Genomic DNA, 20,589 nt, shown 5'->3' on the forward strand with positions numbered 1-20,589 from the left:
ATTACTATCATTGGGAAGTAAATGAAACTGAAACCATCAAAAAATGACATATTAAGTATTTCAGGGCTCACTTTGAAAAGAAACTCAAAACTTTTAACTGAGAAGAAAGACACAGGAGGGTTTAAAGATAGATAGACATAGAACAGATACGGGTAGACATGTTATCATCCCCTTTTTGCCCCTTGAAAAACAAGAAAAAGAAACAACACAGAGAAGCTAGAAGACAAATGTATTGTTTTTTTCCCTTGTCCATTCAGTATACTTTGATTGTTCAAACATTTAATTAAAAATAACCAGAAATGTATAAAACACAATTCATTTAAATACCTATTTTAAGTCAGCTGGTGTGATGAGACACTTGGACTTAGTGCATGAAGTACTTCTAAGGAGGATGACTGTGTATCAATGGGATGCTGCTGAGTTATTGATGTAGATATTAAAGACACTGGTCATATTATTACATTTGTAAAGTGGTTTTACTTCAAACTTATTTTCATCGCCTTTTCATTTTACTTCAGATGCTTTGGCTAAAGGTTATGTTTCTACTAGATTTTCAACAGTTGGCATATTATTAGTCCACAGACTCAGTCACATCTTTCTGGTCTTGAATATAAAGTAAAGTATAATTGAGTGATGAATGCTTTTGATCGAGATCAGTAGGTGTCATGATTATCAACTCAGGCATCTCTTCATCTTAACCCTTGTGTGGTGTTCATATTTTTGTTACTCAGCCAGTGTTCATGGGTCTGGTGGACCCGCTAGAGTTTTGGCTTTCCAAATTAACACTATCAAACAATTTTATGTTAAATTACTCAACAGATGTTTACTTCATCCCAATTACAAGACATATGAACAGCAAACATGGTTCATTTTTTCCCTTTACCTTTGTTAGATCACATTTATGAATTAATGTGCTTCTCGTTTTTGTTTTTTATAAAATGTTATAAAAAAAATTAATCAGTTATAATCAATTGGAGTGAGTGGAAAGACACAACACATTTACACGTGAAGCAATATGTTTCACAACTAAATGGGATCAGCTGCTCATCAATGGTGACATTAGGCCCAGGGTTGTAAAACAGGGGGAGGTGGTGCACCCCTTATCCCACACTGTCCTGATGGCAGCTAGCTTGTCTCTCTGCCGTCGAGCTAGTCTGTCGTCTCGGTTATCAAAACGGATAATCCTGGAAATTTTGTGGAAGTTTTCCAGAGACATTGATGCACGGAAAGGTTCTTGCCGGTTTCTGCATCCCACAGGGATTCTGTGGATTCCCCTTTGGACCTGAAAACTCCTGCAAGGATAAGAACCCCAAAGTAGGCCTTTGGGGTTCTTAGATGAATTTGGTCCATCTCCTTCCACCTCTCTCCAAAAAAAACACCTTCCTTCTAGATTACTGCAATCCAGAATAATTTTCTGGATGGAATCTGGGATGAAAAGCTCAAATGAAGACTTGATGTCCTGCACATGAGTAACTGTCAGCCGTGTTGGCCCTGGCTTATTACAGTAACAGCTCTGCAGGGTGGCTCATTTCTTGGGCAAGAAGACCATTCAATTTCACCAGTTATTGACATCCATATTTCTTCACTTGCTGTCTGGTGGGCTTGCTCTGGTCCTGGAGCTGGCTGCAGATGGGGTACTTGTCTTTGTTTTGTTACTAAATGGTGCTCAACCTCATCCTCTTCTTCAAAGTCACTGTCAGACTCTGAATTTTCAGAAATGTGAAATATTCTGAAACCTCTTTGTCAACATCATCATCCGAAGCCCCTCTTCCAAAATCAATTGGATGGCCCTCGCAGCAGATAATCTTTTGCCATCTTGATCAGTTGTGATAAGGAACCACACTGGCTGTTACAGGAAAAATGATTCTATGTTTCTTTACCTTCTTTTAAATGTACAAAGATGCCTTTTGTCTGCCCTCTCCCTATGGTTAGATTAGTTTAGAATTATCTTTTTAGACTTTCTCAGCAAAGACATACTGTTTTGGGACATATTGTTTTAGATTGTTTTATCTTCCCTAGCTCTCTGCTGACGAGACTAGCGCCACATATGGAGTTGTTTATTTTATTTGTTTTGTATTTTCTTATCCTGTTCTCACTGTCTTTCCTATAAAAATTACCAAGCCACTGTGCATGGTGTGAGTTGTTCTTAGCAGCTCACCCGTGTACACGTTTGATAAAGAAAGTAACTTTGTCTCATTGTGTCTTTATTTCTCCTGGGTCTTTTACAGAGTTTTCCCCCAACATTTCTTGGTCCTTCGACAGCCGGATCACCTCCATCGTGTCCCATCTCCGTGACCAGTCCACGTTGTTCGCCTGTCGACAGCCCACACACCAGGTGTGTGGAAAAAGACCAGGAGCGTTAAATTCGGGTCTTGGCCAACGTCTTAGAAAGCGACCCACGGTGGTGGGACCCGATCGAGGTGGACCAGACCCGGCGACACCGACCAGGTAGATACAGACACACTGACACAATCTTGCGTAAAAGCGCATTTTGAATTCAGGGAATTTAAAATAGCGGAAGTAGCTCGTCGACTGGTAGCTCTGGGAGCTCGTCGACTGGTAGCGTAGCTCGTCGACTGGAAGCTTTGGAAGCTCGTCGACTGGTAGCTTTGGAGCTCTGGGTAGCTCCCCCAGCTGGGTCTAGACTGGGTCTAGGGAGTAAGTAGCTCTGGGAGCTCCCCTTATCATAAGGGTTCCGGTCGCGCGCGTCGAAGCTGTGAATGTGAATGTGTGTGTGTGTGTATTGTTTTAATTAATGGAGCAAGCTGAATTTTCACGGTCCAATAAGAGACTGAGCTGCTCCTACTGTGTTTTTCTTTTACTGCTATTCACTGACGTGCTGGTGAGTTGAGAGAACGGTCGAGTTCCGTCTCGTAAAGTTCACACCGCTTTTGGAAATAGTCCGAAAGTAGAAGGGCGTGTGAGCAACCACTCTCGTCTCTAATACCAGCGAAGGTGATAGCAGCTGTATTGTGTATATATTACTTAAACAAAAATAAGTAAATACATAAATAAGATGGGTAATCAAGCAAGTGAAATTAAAACTCACTCCTGCTGACGAGCAGTGGTGAGAAAAGAAAAGTCCAGACGCCGGACAAAAACAGTGTCTGTAAACTGAGAGATTTAAGAAAACAAAATATAAACAGTCAGAAGAACAGAACTCAACTGCCAGTTTAGTAAAACCAGAAGACGAGACACTGTGCAGTTCCCACAACCCTTTTAGAAAGCCATCACTCATTCCTGCAGCCGCATCTGCAGCACCACCCATATCAGGAAGAACTTAATAATCCCTTATTAAGTGAAAACTAGAGATCACAGTAGTTTGAAGTAGTTTAAAAGGGTTGAAAACAGACCCCACTGAGTAGATATAAATATAAAAAGTACGAAATAAAGATGAACAAAGGGAAAATTACAGTAGAAATTATCTTTAGAGTATTTGAAATTAATAATAGCAAGGATAACAACCTGTAAAGTGATATTAACAATGAAACACAGTTGGCATGATGACCATGCCCAGCATGTATAAAATGAATATAAAGCAAATAATTCACACGAAAATATTTTAATAAAATAAATAAGGTATATTAAGGCTGTGTCACTGTTCAGCCAAGGACAGTGTGTGAAAAGGTAACTGTCTCCACCCTGGGAAAAGGATGATTCTGCAGGTCATCTGAAGCCCTTGATGGATACAAAATAAAATATAAATAATATATTATAATAGAACTGCCTGGTCCGCCATGCAACAGAGAGAACAAATGTGACCGCAGATTGGATGAATTCTAAATTATCTGTTTGCTGAATAAGATGATCCTAACTATCAAATTGGCTCAGTAGTAGTATAGTGGTACACACTGATAAAATATTATAATATGCCATTGCTGTCATATAAGACAAAGAGGATAATATTAACAATGACAATATTAATATGAAGAGGCACCTTAATCTGTTATGATGTGAGGTGAATAATTGTTAAGCAGTAGTCTGCATCAAGCTTAAGGTTTGCTGAAACTCAGTGTAATGACATGTGAGATGAAGACAATACGGAGAATAACTAAACTAATGAAGTGCATAGAGGCACTTGACCAGCTTGAAACCTATCATCCTAGAATGACACATTGCTGAGATATAGAGCACACCTATAATAACAACCAATAAGCAAAACCCTGTAGACAACAGCTAAAACAGGATTGAGAAGCTGAATTAAATATGTAGACACTGCTAAGCTGATGAGCATGTTCCACATTTTCTTTTCTTTTTATTTATTTGTTTCTTTTAGAGCAGAAGAAAGACTCTAGGTCTGACCAACCGTCTCAGTCGACATCAGATTCCACTGGATGTGTTGCAAAGTGAACAAAAAGCAGCGAGCACAGCAGAGCAGGCAAAATGGCTAAAACACGGTGCAGTTCTGACAAACGATTTAATGATGTGTTATGGCAAGCCAGTGTTGCCAAAATTCCTCCACAAAATGGCGGCATTAGTGACTCATGGCTGTACGCATTTGTCAACGGGGGGACTGACCAGTATTGGCAACTCTCATTTCTACACTGTAAATTCTACACAATACTCTCATTTCTACACTGTAAATTCTACACTGTAAATTTTGAAACCTCAGCAAAACAATTTGTCAGAACATGCATGACGTGTCAAAAATATAATGCTCAGGGTAACCTGCGACCACAAAGAGGCCGTTTTCCAACTCCGCCTCATCCTTTTCACACAATTCATATGGATTTTATTGAACTAAGCGAATGTCAAGGGTCAAAATACGCCCTAGTGGTTATAGACGTGTTCTCAAAGTGGCCGGAAATCTATCCAGTGAAAAAGGCAGATGCAATTTCAGTAGCAAAGTGCCTGTGCAATCACTTCATACCCACATATGGCATCCCAGCTTTGATACGGTCAGACAACGGCACTCATTTTGTAAATGATGTCATCACTAAGGTCTCTGAAGCACTCGGTTTCAGCATAAAACACCACTGTGCTTATCACCCTCAGAGCGCAGGCCTTGTAGAGAGAACTAACGGCACTATAAAACAAAGGCTCAGGAAATGCATGGCAGAAACAGGAAGGCCGTGGCCTGAATGTTTGGGTTTAGTGAAAATGTGGATGCGCTTAACACAAGGCTCCCATAAACTAACTCCATTTGAAATCATTCATGGCAGGCCGTTTCCACTGCCTATTACCAGTCAACCAATAGACAAAGCAATCAGAGAAAACACATTAGCAGAATGGATGTCTAAGCTGTTAGAAAACAAAGAGATCATTGTACATAATCAACAACCTGATGATGTTTCTCCAGTGTCTTGCAGACTAAAGCCCGGTGACTGGGTTCTGATCAAGGTGCTCCAAAGGAAAAACTGGAGCACACCCAGGTGGGAGGGGCCATACCAAGTCCTCCTCACTACACCGACCGCTTGCAAAATTGCGGAACGACCATCCTGGATCCATCAGAGTCACTGCAGGCGTGTCAGTGAAGCCATCTAAACACAGCTGACGGCAGGCTTGCCTACTTGTTGTGATCTCGCCCGGTGGAGGGAACAGCCTTTCTGGCCGGGGGGTCTACTCGCGACAGGAGGGTGTGTTCCGTCGTCATGAGGTGGTGGCTCTTATCAACTGCAGCGGCCCTGACCATGGCCGGGCTCCTCACCTTTGCTTCCATGAGGGACAACAAGTCACGCTATATGGAGAAAAGGCAGACACTGTATGACAAAGGAAAGTACACCAAGTTTCCCCATGGCTACGCCACTAACTTCTGGTGGCAGTTTATGAACACTACAGCTCACTTGAATAACAAAACTGACTGCTATGCATGTACCCATATGCCCCTATCCTCACAGACGTCTGGCCTGTGGCCGTACAGCATACCTGAAGATCGCAGTTGGTGCCTGTTGGGCCTGGCAACACATCCAGGCTACGGTACTCTTTGGTCCAAAGCCAACTACAGCATCCCAGCGAAAGCAACCTGGAGGTCATCATCACTCACAAACGTGAACTGTTCCGGACAGACATACCTACTGACCTGGCCCCAAGTCTCAGACCAACTGCCTGATGTAATTCTACTGAACAAGCTGAACGCAGCGCAACTGCCAGTATGTGTGATGAACAATGGATCGCGGGCAGTGGGGGAGCTGCCTACTCACCTATCTACTGGATGATACTACAAACAAAGACTCAGTACCAGACAGGATGTGCACGGACGGCACCAAGCAGTAAAGGAACCAGAGTTTCGCATCTGAGGAGGAGTGAAATTCTTACAGAGCTTGATCCCCGGCATTGGAGTTGCCGAGGTGCGGGATCATGTGGAAATCAACCGATATGCTCTGCTACGACACATCAACTTGACTAAGACCCTGGGAACCGCCTTAGCAGGAGAACAGCAGGCCATCAGAACGATGGTGCTGCAGAACAGACTGACACTAGACCTGCTAACAGCATCACGAGGAGTTTGCAAGCTGATCGGGGAAACATGTTGCACTTTTATCCCTGATGGATACGAAACTGGAGGAGACATTTATGAAGCTTTGCAGAATTTGACCGCTCTGCAAAAATATGTCACTGAACACACACCTGGAGCAGCTACAGCACAAGGCTGGCTGGACTGGCTGTTCAGCGGTTCATGGCTGGCTGCTGTAGCAAAGCCATTTTTCCTTCTAGGTCTCATCATGATAGCACTGCTCATATTAGTGTTGTGTGTGTTGCCATGCCTAAGAGTAATGATTTCACAGATGATAACAACTACAATGACTGCTTATGTTGCCGTGCCTGAAGAAGAACAACATCCCGTTGCAATTCTGTTAGAGGAGAACTTGTACTAGCTGCTAATAAATGACGTGGTGATTAAAAATGACTTGTCAAGTGATCATGCACTGATTAAAACATTAGTAGGTTATGCAAGTTTTTCATTTTTATAAAGTTTTCATGCTTTTATTTTTTTTTGAAGTCTTCAGTTTTAAACATAAAGTTTTCATTTTAAATATGAAGTTTTCATTATTTTACATATAAAGTTTTCAATTTAAGGTTTGCATCATTTTAAAATATAAGGTTTTCATCCTTGTATTTTTTGAAGTTTTCATTTTACATATTAGGTTTTCATCATTTTTAAATATAAAGTTTTCATTTTACTTTTCATCCTTTTATTTTTTGTAAGTTTTCGTTTTAAAATATAAGGTTTTTATCCTTTATTTTTTGTAGTTTTATTTTTTTTTCTTGTTTATTCCACTTGTTATTTCATTTACTATGATTTTCATTTACTATGTTTTTCTTTTTATTATTTTCTTTTGTTTTATTCTTTAGACCAAATGACTGCCATTTCTGCTATGCTGACATTTTGAAGATTTTGGAAATTAAAAATTGCCTAAGATACTTAATAAATAATTTTCATAGACAATTGTTGTATACATTTAAAATAAGTTAAACAGGAGGGAATGTTACAGGAAAAATGATTCTATGTTTCTTTACCTTCTTTTAAATGTACAAAGATGCCTTTTGTCTGCCCTCTCCCTATGGTTAGATTAGTTTAGAATTATCTTTTTAGACTTTCTCAGCAAAGACATACTGTTTTGGGACATATTGTTTTAGATTGTTTTATCTTCCCTAGCTCTCTGCTGACGAGACTAGCGCCACATATGGAGTTGTTTATTTTATTTGTTTTGTATTTTCTTATCCTGTTCTCACTGTCTTTCCTATAAAAATTACCAAGCCACTGTGCATGGTGTGAGTTGTTCTTAGCAGCTCACCCGTGTACACGTTTGATAAAGAAAGTAACTTTGTCTCATTGTGTCTTTATTTCTCCTGGGTCTTTTACAGAGTTTTCCCCCAACACTGGCAAAGTCTTATTTATAGTATTATGCCACTAATTTGCAGGTGGGACAGGGTATGAGAAAATAAAATTTGGATCCCTCAAGAAAGAGGGTAAAATGTGCGGGAATGTCAGAGCAGACGGTGTTGATAGTTGAATTTTCAACAATGTTGCAACTTTGTGCGGGAGCAGGAGGGGAAGAAAACACTATCAGCAGCACCAGAAAGGAGGAAGACAGAGTGTGGGAACACAGGACCTACACTTTCAACACTTTTATTAGACCTGGGTCCAGTGGACCCGAACACCTTGTATGTAATGTAAATGCGTGGGGGGAGGTACAGTATGAGGTCATTGAAAATTAGTTCGGATTTATGTTCTTCACAGAAAAAAGGCCAAAGCCAATGAATTTCAGGTTGAAAAAATAATTAATTGTTTAATTTTTCTTTTGAAAAAAACTGAAAACGGGTCTCGCAGACCCGAACACCATACAAGGGTTAAACCTATTCAGATGTATTCTTTAGTGTATACGTGCGTTCAAGCGGGTGGATGTAACACTCGGCTGCTGCAATGTTTTATTTTTCGGGTTTTTTCCTATGTATGTGGGAAGGATTGCAGGATTTTTTGTGCATACAAATGCGCTAACTGAGGTTGAAAATATAATTCCGTTGCAATCTGCTGAGGAAATCACGTGAGTCTAACACTGCTGCCCCACGGAACAGAATTAAAGCTGTGAAATTCCGTCTCTTGCGCTCATGTTTTCGTATATTTGGTAGAAGTAGCTGGCATTTTGAATTTTCTTCACAGTCAAGTTGTGTTATTCGTATTTTTTTTAAAAAGATCCCATGGGGCTCAGAAATGTTAACACTGGCATAGCTCCAGGCATCTTTTATTTTTTTTAACCTGTTAACATACGTGCTGTGCATCCCCCAGTGGTACTGCCAGATGTTCAAGTATAACGCACACCAGTGCATGCAGGTGTGTGTGTGTGTGAGGGGGTGGGGGTGGGGGGAGGGGCTCATGTAGCGTGGAGGTGTGTGTACGATGAGGTGAAACGCAGTAGACCTAGCAGCCTGCCTCTCAGCAATGAGCTCAGCTCCAAAATCCCAACTCTCACACTCCGCCTCCGTGATCTCCTCAAAACTGCTGCCACACACACACACACACACACACACACACACACACACACACACACACACACACACACACACACACACGGCGCTCCACAAATTAAATCCTGTCCGACTCTTGATCACACTTTCTTTTTCTTTTTTTCATTTCATCTCAAACGGCCTGGCTGACTGTCTCTTCCCTTAACGGCCATAAACAACCTTTAGGACTCTGCAGCGGGGAAATAGTTGATGGTGATGAGTGCAGCAATACTGACCTCCAGTGAGTTGAGGTTTATTAAAGAGAAGAGGAAGTTTTTCAGGTTTTATAGACACTTAAAACTCAACCAGCACGTCAATATACAGAGTTCTCTCTCGCTCTCTTATCGACTTATACATTTTCAGATGTTATTAATACTATTTACATTAATATTTTTGCATCGGTTTGAGATCATGTGGACACAGCCTTATCACATTCCCACAATATGAAAATAATGTGTGCCGGGGGCGGGGCGGCAGTGGGTGAGTTTTATGAGAACAACACTTGGGGCATCATTAAGAGCGAGAGCGCACCATGCTGAAGGAAGGGGAGCTGCGGCTGGATGTCATTCAACTCCTGACGAACAGGAGCCGTGACAAAACTATACCAGGGGTGTCTTTCCAATTCAAGCAAGTTGTCTTGAGACACACCCGATCAACAGGCTGTAAGAGCCTCCAGAGACTTCGTTAACTGGGATTTTATTTTATTTTTTGCGTGCGCCCGTATCCATGTCGTCAGATTTGTAAATTAACCACGGAGGAACGCGTTTCTGATGGACTCTAATGACAGGAGCATTAGAGATCTGAAAAGAACTGACAAAATCCAACCAGGATATACACACACACGCAAATATATGTAACAATGGATTCGTTCAACGCCAGCGGAATGGATGCGTTCACGGTGATCCATTTAAATTCCTCCTGGACGCTGGACAGTGGATATTCTTTAGCAGCGATAGCTGGCATCGCCGCTCTCGTAAGTTTTCTCATTCTTTTTACCGTTGTTGGAAATATTCTTGTGGTTATCGCTGTGTTAACGAGCCGGGCACTGAAAGCCCCCCAAAACCTTTTCCTGGTGTCTCTGGCCACAGCGGACATCCTGGTCGCCACTCTCGTGATGCCGTTTTCTTTGGCAAATGAACTCATGGGTTACTGGTATTTTGGAAAAGTTTGGTGCGGTATTTATCTGGCTCTGGATGTTTTGTTTTGTACTTCATCTATTGTGCATCTGTGCGCAATAAGCCTGGACCGATACTGGTCCGTTACGCAGGCTGTAGAGTACAACCTGAAGCGGACTCCTAAACGCGTCAAGTGCATTATCCTGATCGTGTGGCTTATATCTGCGTTTATCTCCTCTCCGCCGCTCATATCTATCGACAGCAACAGTGAGATCAGCTCTCAGCCTCAGTGCGAGCTGAATGATGACACTTGGTACATCCTCTCCTCCAGCATCGCGTCCTTCTTCGCTCCCTGCTTAATCATGATCCTGGTCTATATCAGAATATACCAGGTGGCCAAAACCAGAACCAGAAGCATGTCGGGAAAAAAACCCGGGCCAGATGGCGTTACACAAACTGAGAATGGACTGAGCAAAGCCACCTCCCCTTTCCACGGCGAGAGGGAGAACGGTCACTGTCAGTGCCCGCCTACGCCCAGCCAACGCACCGTCACCGTCGGGCAACAGACTGAGGAGCCTGACATGGAGGAGAGCTCCTCGTCAGAGGGCAAAGGTCACAAGCCCCAGCTGCAGGAGTCCCAGAGAGCAAAGAGGATCAGCAACAAGAAAAGCTCGCTCTCCAAGCAATCCACTCGCATCTCCAGGGTCAGTAACAAGTCCATGGATCTGTTCACCTCCAGGAGGAAACGCCGTAAGAGCTCCCTAGCCAGGAAGAAGATCTCCCAAGCCAGGGAGAAGAGATTCACATTTGTCCTGGCTGTTGTCATGGGAGTGTTTGTTGTTTGCTGGTTTCCCTTTTTCTTTAGCTACAGCCTGTATGGTGTGTGCAGGGAACCCTGTAGGATTCCCGACCCCCTCTTTAAATTCTTCTTCTGGATTGGCTATTGCAACAGCTCCCTCAACCCTGCCATTTACACCATCTTCAACCGGGACTTCAGACATGCCTTCCACAAGATTCTCTGCAAGTCCTGGAAAAAGTCCTTTTAGCTGTGAAGCAGAGCTGCTGCATCACTGTGACAATCTTACATGAAATATCAAATTGAATTTATAAAAAACACAGGAAAAAAAGGGAAATCTGTTGTGTTTGTTATGCCTCACTTCTGTCTCATTGTCCTGCTTTTCCAGTCATGACAGCGTGCACCCTTCAAGGAGTCCCCTCAAGCTTCAGCATAGATGTTTTCATTACAGACTTCTCACAGGCTTTCCCAGTTTGATTAATGTGCACCACATTTCTCTTATTCTCTATGAACTGTGCTGTAATTCTGTATTAAAGGACCGATATTGATAAAGCCCCCTGTACATCCACAAAAGATGCACACACGGGTGATTTATGTGCCAGGACAAACCCCCAGTTCAGCTCAGTTTTTTCCATTCCATTAAACTTTTCTATTTTTTGAACACTAAGATCATTCTTCATCACAGATTTTGTCTTGGGTAATTAGATTTAACCTATTAATATTATTTTACACATTATTGAAAATATAAAAATATGCAGCCTACAAGCACAAAATGTCATAAAACCAGATCGTTGACAAGACAGAGTCTTAGTGTGGCATTTTGAGAAATATGCTCAATGGACTTTCCAACAGTCGGTTCAATTCAAATTTATTTATATAGCACCAAATCTCAACAGTCACCTCAAGGAGCTTTATACTGTAGAGTAAGGATCCCAGAATATTAGAAAGAAAACCCCAACAATGAAAATTTGATGACAGTAGAAAGGAAAAACTCCCTTTTCACAGGAAGAAACCTCGGGCAGAACCAGGGTCAGGCAGATATCTTCAGAAACTGGTTAGCAGTGAGGAAAGAGAAAAGTTAATGCTCTTTTTAATGGACAACATAAGAGAAGATAAGAAGAAAAGATGTCTGTAAATATGTAGCATGTTTGTTCATAAGCACTACCTTGACACAGAAATGTAACAAATTCTCACTGAAAGTAGCGCGTTATATAAGTTTTGTTAGTTAGTAAAAAAGAAGGCTTTCTATTTGCTGGTCTTCAATGCACATAACAAGTGGAAAATAGAGAAAGTTAGTATTGCCATAAAACTGCCCCCCATCATTAAAAAGATATATGTGTTTGATTTAGATATAGCAAGTGTAGCTAAGCTTAGCTAAGCTGATACAATGTAACTACTGCAGAGAAATTAAAGTGATACTGATCTTCTCATCCAAGCCAGCAACAAGTCAAAGAATATTTCTCAAAATGTCAAACTATTCTTTAAAATGTTATTTAAAAAACAAAACAAAAGAAAAACAAAACTGTTAGTGTTAATGCCTGTGTGGTCAGTGCTGCACTTAATCTGTAAAGAAAAAGAAAAAGAAAAAAAAACAAAACAGTAGCACAAAACAGCTCATCCCCACTGTGCCTGAAACTTTCTGGCTCCCTGAAATGATGAAGCCTTTTGGAGGCTGCCCACCTGGCCCAGGTTAAGAATCCTCATACACTCATGCACCTGTGGTTTCCAACCTTGTTTCATCGCCCTGCAAACATCGCCCTTCTGCTTATATGTTTGTTTTGAAGTGAAACCAAAACAAGTCTCCTTTCTTATCTGCCTTTTTAAAGGACATATTTACTGTTTTAAGGCAATGAGGGCTACCGTGGAAAAGTCTGAAGTGATATTTATGTACAAACATGTTTGAATCTTTGACCTTTTTGAGAAAGGCAAGCAGGTTGGACGCCATTAGCTTAAATTCAACTATTTGGTTTGTTTGTCTGTTCAGCTTCCTTGATGCTGTTAGCCGTGTTTTCTTTGACAGTTTTTGAACATCGCTGCTGAAAACAGACTCTAAACTGAACTCTTTTTGTGTCACTGTAGGGTCTTTACCTCACAATACAAAGCGCTGTGAGCCAACTGTTGTTGTGATTTTGCGCTATCCTGGGTTTGGTTGTCATCATGATAATTCACAAGTCACACTGAGATATATTAAAGGACAACAGCAGGATAAATCACGGCAGATTACAGATGACTGGGTTTGACATTAAAAAATGGTTCCATGCAAAAGGGTAATTATTTTCACAGCAGCCCTAAATGACTGAGCATTTCAGATTCAATGCATTCATTCTGCATTTATTTTCCAAGAAACTACCTCTGTTTATTTGCTGCTGATTTTGGAGTGACATCTTGCAAAGTGCATATTTTCCTCTGCTTAAGCTGTCTGATGTTGTGCAAAAATAAAAGATGACGAAGTCACCTGGTGTTGTGATTTTGCAACACGGAGTCTCATTAATGGTCAAAAACATGGGGAGAAACAGTTAAGAAGCTATCACGAAATGATAAATGTTATTGCGTTTTTTTTAATATATATAAATATTTATATTCTAATCAGATGACCACTTTTGGATTAAACTTACTGACAACATCACAATAGTAAATCATGATAGTCTTTCTATCTATAAATGCATCCTTTGATCAGATTCAAATTCAGCAAAAGTTGATCCATCCGAGAAGTTTAATTTCCATCCGACAAAGAAAATCCCCATTTATGCAAAGCCGGCGAGATCCAGGGTTTTGTTTGACTGTGTTGTACAGCATTCGTGTAAACAGACTCCTAATTAGGTGGAACAGTTGCACGATCCAGAACAAATTGGTGACTCCAAAACTGCTCATTATCATTATTTACCCAGAGAATTTAGCCCCAACGTGTTCAATCAAACTTCTGCAAATCCACATATCGTTCAGCAGCTTGAAATCCCTGAACATGGCAACGGGTGGGTGTCATAAAAAGTGTTCAGTCCCTCTGATGGACTGAGGCCATGTTCATTTCAGCGTGTTGGTGACCTTTCTGCACAATAGGTTTGATGTTGGTTCTGGCAGTGTCATAATCTAATACTCCCCAAAGACCCTGTGGGCAAGACTGAGGTGAAACTGAATTCTCCACACACCAAAGTCCTGTTTTCCTGCTGCTTTTGTGCCGTGGCTGAGTGTGCACAGCCAAAAGCCATTTGTAAAGGGTTACGAGCCCATCTGCTGTTTGCAGTCACGAGAGATTTATGTCCGAAAAAACACAACAAGAAAGCAGTTTCCCAGCCTGTATAATTGTTTCAATACAGAGGATACGCAAGGAGGTGCAGAGTGGTTGATGAAAGACAGCAGTCAAATATATCACCAGATGGACGTACTGGTGCCAAGCAAAAAAAGGAAGTCTTTTTTGCATTAATGCCACCATAGCAGGAGTACAGGCAATATCTGACTAAACTGCTCTTGTAGCAAAGACACCCTTTTTATTACTTTTGAAAAAGGCTGCGAGTGGGTTTACAGAACTTTTTCTTCATATTTCTACCAAATCTTAAGAAAGTGAGTGAACAAATATATAAAAAGCTGATCTAAAATATCAGGTTTATGAATAAGTAGTGCAATAAACTGAGAAGCATAGCTGTGAACTTCACCAATAGCTGTGTGAAGTGATGCAAGAAATTAACGAACAAGCCATATTTAATCTGTTGATGTCCAGCTGACATGATCATTGACTGGACTGTTTGTAATTACCAGGAATCTTTTACCTTCCTCCAAACTGTATTTAAGTGGGATGGGGAAGCCAAAGCAAGTTTCTTTATATGAATTATGAAGAAATATTTGAATTTGTTACATAGAAAAGGAAAGTTTTATGCAAATAATAAATGGAACATTATGTATCACCCATTATCTAGGGTTGGGACACAAACGGTAGAGTATTCAGCTTTTGTGGGATATGATATGCATATCATTTACATAATATGTTTAGTCGAAAGACAAGAATGGACAAAGGAGCAAACCTCTGTGAGGACCTGCAATGGCACCATGCTAATCTTTTTTTTTTTTTTAAATATAAAACGTAGTTAGTGGGTTTCCTCATAAAGAACTCCATTGGTGTTGTTCTGTCTGTGTTTTATGGGTTTGGTAAGTACACTGCTTTCCTACCTAAGATAAATAAAATGTGTCCTCAAGAGTCAAGAGCAAAGTGGCTTAATGGGGTGTGTGATTGATTTTAGTGATTTATTGTTGCTTTAGAAGTCAACAGTTAAAAAGAAACTGATTTGTGAAAGGAAAATGTGATTTGTTTCTTCTGTGGTTTGTAATTTGTATGAAGGTTTAGGTATCTCAAACATGTTAAACTGCATTTTAAATACATTTTATGGTTACATTGTGAGAAAATAATCAGCAGAACACAAAGCAACTGAACCGATTCTACAATGAACCCGTCAGATTGAACAGTGCTCACATGTCTTTAATAGCCGGTCCCATTTACAACCAAAAATAACAACCAGCAGACAAACATCAACATTAGCAATCAATTGGAGTTTATATTCTGGCCACATAATGAATGTAAGTCCAATATTCATCCTCCTGAGGGAAACATCTCAGCCTTTAGCTGAAGGTCGTTCCATTATGCTCACCAGATAGTCAATAGACATTGGCTGCTTGGTGTTTTGTAGGTAGTTTACAGTCATTTTTATCATAGTATTAAAAGGGAAACAGTAAGGCTGGCGTTCATGGTGGGAAAGAAGCAGACAGTAAAGCTGTGGGTCATAAAATCAAAACAAGGAGCTAAAAGACACTAAAACGCTTATAAGAAGTGACGGGAAATACAGAGTTATGAGGTACTTTTGTCAGAGTTTCTCAGAGTTTGTCATGAAAAGCAACAACCTTCATATTGGTCCACAGTGAAGAAAACCAAATTAGTCCTGTGACTCATTTTTTTAAAAGTCTTTTTAGATGCATACCCAAGCCTGCTGATATATTTTTGCTTTCAATAAATCTGCTTCCCATTGTTTCCACTCAGTAACTACACCTCCACAGACGCACTGTCAAAACTGTGAGGTTCTGAAAAAGCTCCTTTCTAAAGGAGATACTCACTCTGTAGAGAATAATGCAAAGATTCTATGTGGTGAAATAATGACATTTGTCTTTATTATTATTAGATTATGTATTTCCGTTTGCCAAGACATGCATATTTTAAACTTTAAAATATAAAGGATCCTGGCACTGCTTTATATGCACAGTACTGCATCTGTGGTAGATATGAAAACGAGTTCATCTGGTGGATGTTAGGATCGGCAGATGTCTCATCTCTCTTGGCTGTAGCGGACAGTTTTGCGGTACTTAGTTTGTACCAGATTTTGTTCAAATTTCCGTTTTATGGCTCCATAAAAGTGAAAAGTGAATTAAAAAAAGACAGCTACAGACTTAAATAAGATGAAAAAGATAGATGCCAAACACGTGACGTACAGATAAATATTTATTTCAGATCAATGTACATTTTTTTTTTGTGAACTCCGTTTCTCCTTTTTTCCTTGTTAATATTCTCCATCTTGTAATCGAGCTTCTGAGCGAGAGTTTTGAGTGTTACAGCATCTTTACTCAGTCAGATGTCAGCATCCAGTGTTGTGTGGAAACTACAAAGACATTAAATTTAAATTTTACAGCTGACAGCTCACACAAAAATCCATAAACCCAAGAATGTGGACACGCATTTGTTAGCGCTTTAACAAATACCGCATAATGCAAGATGTGAAAAGACTACAGCCATGAAAATACATTTTAAACACATGAAGATATCTACTCTGAGCGATTAGCATATCGAGTGGTTTTCGGCTGATTTATGGGTACATTTGCTGAGAAAGAGACTTAAGATAAAGCAGACAGGGTTTCTCGTGTCATCTTTAAACCTGGCAAATTTTGTGGAAGATGAAAGGCCTCAGTCTTGTGGATATGATGTCGCCACACCTGACCGGCTTCAATTTTCTGCCAGACATCAGACCCCAGCAGTGAGAAAACATGGGCAGGCTATCACGAGATTGCAAGAGCACACCTTTCCCAAAACCCTTTTTGGTGACTGAAAAAGAAAAAAGGAAAAAAGGAAACCCGTTTCATCAAAATTTATGTTTACCTTTGAAAAAAAGTTTCCTACTTTCTGACTCTCTGAACAGCAAATGCATAAATGCTCAGTTCACTTAAGAATCTCTCGGCAGCTGCAAAAACTGAAGACACGTCTCACAATCTTCTAATAAGTCTTTACACCGTCGCTATTTAGTGTTTACCACGCACTGACTCCTCCGTGAGATTTATAAGATGCTGCATAATACAGTGTTTGACGTTAGATTATTATTTGATGTAAGACGGTGGGGTTTGCTTACCAGCAGCAGAACGTTCGGAACTTAAATCCACATTTCAGTGTGATGAATTAGCCTGTTTCATTATGGCCAATAATGCATCACATTGCAGCTGTCATATATAATGATGGAGAACACCTCAGACGGCGTTCACTAACTCCCTCACAGCTGAGCTCACAATTCGCTGCCTGCGCAGAAAGCTGTCCTGTCAAACAGCTCTGATATGTAAATGACTCAGCTGGAAACAGACTCGACTGATTTTCTGTTCAGTGGAAATTATTGTTTGAGGCTTTAAATGACAAACCTCTCCAAGAATCTAATACCTCAGCTGTGCATTGCACTTTAAATAATTACAGCTAAGGATGAACACAGAGCCAGTGCTTTTAATATTCTGACAACTGGAACCAAAAACCCTGTTTTTTCCTTACCTTATGAACACTTCATTTCCAGTTTTCTCTACATTTACTGTGTTGATGACTCCTGTTCGTTTGGAACAACAGGGCCCCTGAGGAAGGTGCTTTAAACACACCTTAAGTTACTTTTGGCTTTTTGTTTACGCCTGTAAGCTCGTCCAGCCTCAGGGAAGGGAGTGAAAACAAACAACATGGCTGACACTGACTCTTTTGCATCTGTGAGTTTAGTACCAAAGCAGTTATAGCTGTGGCAGTAGTTATAACAGAGTGGCAAAACAGGTTCAAAAGGAAAAATTATTTACATGATTATGGGTGTTGTGCTGTGTACTGTAAAACTATGTTCACAAACTCCACATAGAAAGCAATACCATCCTGTAAATGTATTGCCCTTCTCTCTGCTGATTGATATGACATGAGTTATAGCTTAGGGAGCATGGATAAGGTTAGGGTTAGGTGCTAGGAGTTTAGCTCTACAGCAGTAACAAAATGAATACAAATTAAGAGGCAATGGCACGACTCGGCAGGATCTATACTGGTTTTCTATCATATGTGCTATAAAACCAGTTTTGGAATACATCAGTAAATACAAATGGAGCAGTTCAGCTATAGTCTTTGGATAACCAGCGTGTTCACTTATTGTTTTTGAAAGCAGATCTGGATTGCGAACTTTTTACAGTGAAACTTATAAAAGTTTCAATATTTAGCACTTATTCCAGATCTTATACCTTCTCTGGCTGAAGTTTTGGCCCACTGCGGGCAGTAAAAACAAGACAATGAAAAACGCATATCGCTTGACAAACATGGCAGTAACTTTATCTCCCAGGTCAAACCTAGCCTGGTATGTCTGCAAAAACTCAAAAACTACCCCACTGGATGCTTAAAGGTGTTGTTGACAATATTTCAATGTCGGCCAGTCAGACTGTCTCTTACAAAGTGTGGCAGCGAGAGAGAAACAGCGATGACACACACCCACACACGATGGTGGTGGTGGTGACTGAGAGCTCTGAAGCTTCAAGATTACAAGGGAAATCCCAACTACGCCGATCTGGGAATTTCCCCCAGGAAATATCCCATTCACAACTGTACCAATCACCAAAAAGGCATTCAGGACCTTTATTCCTGAAGACAAAGATGTAGTTCAAGTCATAAAGGATTGAAGATTGGTTAATATTACCAAAGCCTGCTTACATTTACATTCATCTAAATGTAAATTGCATCTGATGAGATGGATTAGATGGATGTTGTATTTCTCTGGATCATTAGAATCAGTGCGGCTTGCTCCTGATCTCAACTTTGATTGGAACAGTTCAGTGTGTGCTCAGTTAGATCAGCAGGATGAGTACTGGCCTAAAGTTGTTTGACTCACATTTGTGTTATGTGGTTTTGTTAATATAGAATAATATTAAATAATTCTTTGACCCCAGGTTTCTGCTGCTAGAAAGTCTAAAAAGCACATCCAGGCAACGTTTGAGAAGAATACCTGCTGACCCTGAACTTACGCCTCTGATGTTTTATGCACTTTTATTCAGTTTTAAAAATTATATAAATTTTTAATTTACTTTAATTTTGGAACTACTTTTCAACCAAGGCTAGCAGTCCAAGTGTCAGAGCCATCAGCCAATAGTTATTCAATGTTGAAATGTGTTTCATGCTTAACTGCAATCAATGCCCAAAGACTAGACTCAGAGAACTGATCAGTTTGACAATGATTATTGAGAAGGAGGACTGAGCAATCAGAGAACTGGGAAGTGGCTCAGGAGGGAGTTTTCATTACTGAAGCATGGCTGGAGTTTCTGTCGAAGAGGCGAGCAGGTGTTAACAGCAGCCAAGATGAGACAGGTAAGATCCTGCAAAGTTTGTAATATGACTCTGAGGCAGTAGTTGTTGTTTCCAGCGAGGAAACAAAGGATTCGGTGGAGAGGCAGGTGAGCTGCAGGTAAGTCTTTGGTTTTATAGTTGCAGTGGCTAATGATTGTTTGGTTCAGAGAAGTTAAAGTTGTTATGCTTTTTAAGCTCCTCTGGTTAATCCGGGTCAGTATATTTGAAAGTTTCACACAACCAGAGAACAAATGAAAGCTTGATGAACCACACAAGAATTTAATAAGTCACAAAGCCTATTTACCACTATGATTGAGACAATAACCTGCCAGAGAGTAGCAGCATCAGCTGATCCTTAAACATCATGAGCTGTTTAGCCAGTGAACAGCAGGTGTGGGAGAGAAAGAGAAAAGCCAACTGTGAGGAAGAGCTGGCCCATATCTGAGAGCAAGAGCGAAAGGAGACAAAAACAGAGACCGAGAGAGGGAGAAGACAGAAAACATCAAAACAAAATAATCCCGTCCAGACCATAAAACGTTTGTTAGATATCCTTGTAGCTTATAAAGTAAAACTGGCACTTTGGGGGAATTTGTGTTTCTGGATTTTTAATTAAAAAAAAAAAATCTGATGTCCTCCAGGTTCTAGCCACTCTCAGGTTTGAGTCTAATTACCATTTACAATAAAATGCAAATGCAAATTCATTAACTCATTTTAAGAGAGATTTTAATTGTTTATTCCAACAGAAAAACCACCATAAACCCCAAATCCCAACCCCTAGAGACTGCATCTGCTCCCACACCAAAAGCATAAACAAAATATCACAAAAAACCTAAAAATTTAAAAAAATATAACAGTTTGAATGAGCAAAACAGTTAAATTCTAACTATTAAACCTGGCCACTATCTATTAAGTCCTCGTTACTATATAGCTTAATAATTGATTAAACTATTGATTTATTTTGCCTTTCAGTTGCATCAGGATGAATAAAACTTCTTCCCCGCTCGCCCCTGCAGGCAGTCTATCCTTCAAGCTCTATCAGAGGCCTGGGAGCTTGAGGGTCCTGCGCAGTATCTTAGCTGTTCCCAGGACTGTGCTCTTTTGGACAGAGATTTCCGATTGTGTTTCTGGGATCTGCTGGAGCCACTGGA

General features: G+C 40.4%; 1 protein-coding gene and 1 long non-coding RNA gene across 2 annotated transcripts; both read left to right on the forward strand.

The window, feature by feature from the left end:
• Positions 1-1,853: 1,853 nt before the first annotated feature.
• On the forward strand, positions 1,854-7,764 carry LOC145420950 (uncharacterized). Its single transcript, XR_013902196.1, has 2 exons — positions 1,854-2,448; positions 5,300-7,764. It is a non-coding gene; the product is annotated as an uncharacterized LOC145420950 (long non-coding RNA).
• A 594-nt stretch (positions 7,765-8,358) lies between these two features.
• Positions 8,359-13,311, forward strand: LOC113012298 (alpha-2 adrenergic receptor). Its single transcript, XM_026152403.2, has one exon. The coding sequence runs from the start codon at positions 9,806-9,808 to the stop codon at positions 11,105-11,107; it is 1,302 nt and encodes a 433-aa protein (XP_026008188.1). The 5' UTR covers positions 8,359-9,805; the 3' UTR covers positions 11,108-13,311.
• The last annotated feature ends 7,278 nt before the right edge of the window (positions 13,312-20,589 follow it).

Source organism: Astatotilapia calliptera, chromosome 3, assembly GCF_964374335.1.
Source record: "Astatotilapia calliptera chromosome 3, fAstCal68.1, whole genome shotgun sequence".
Classification (NCBI taxonomy): domain Eukaryota; kingdom Metazoa; phylum Chordata; class Actinopteri; order Cichliformes; family Cichlidae; genus Astatotilapia; species Astatotilapia calliptera.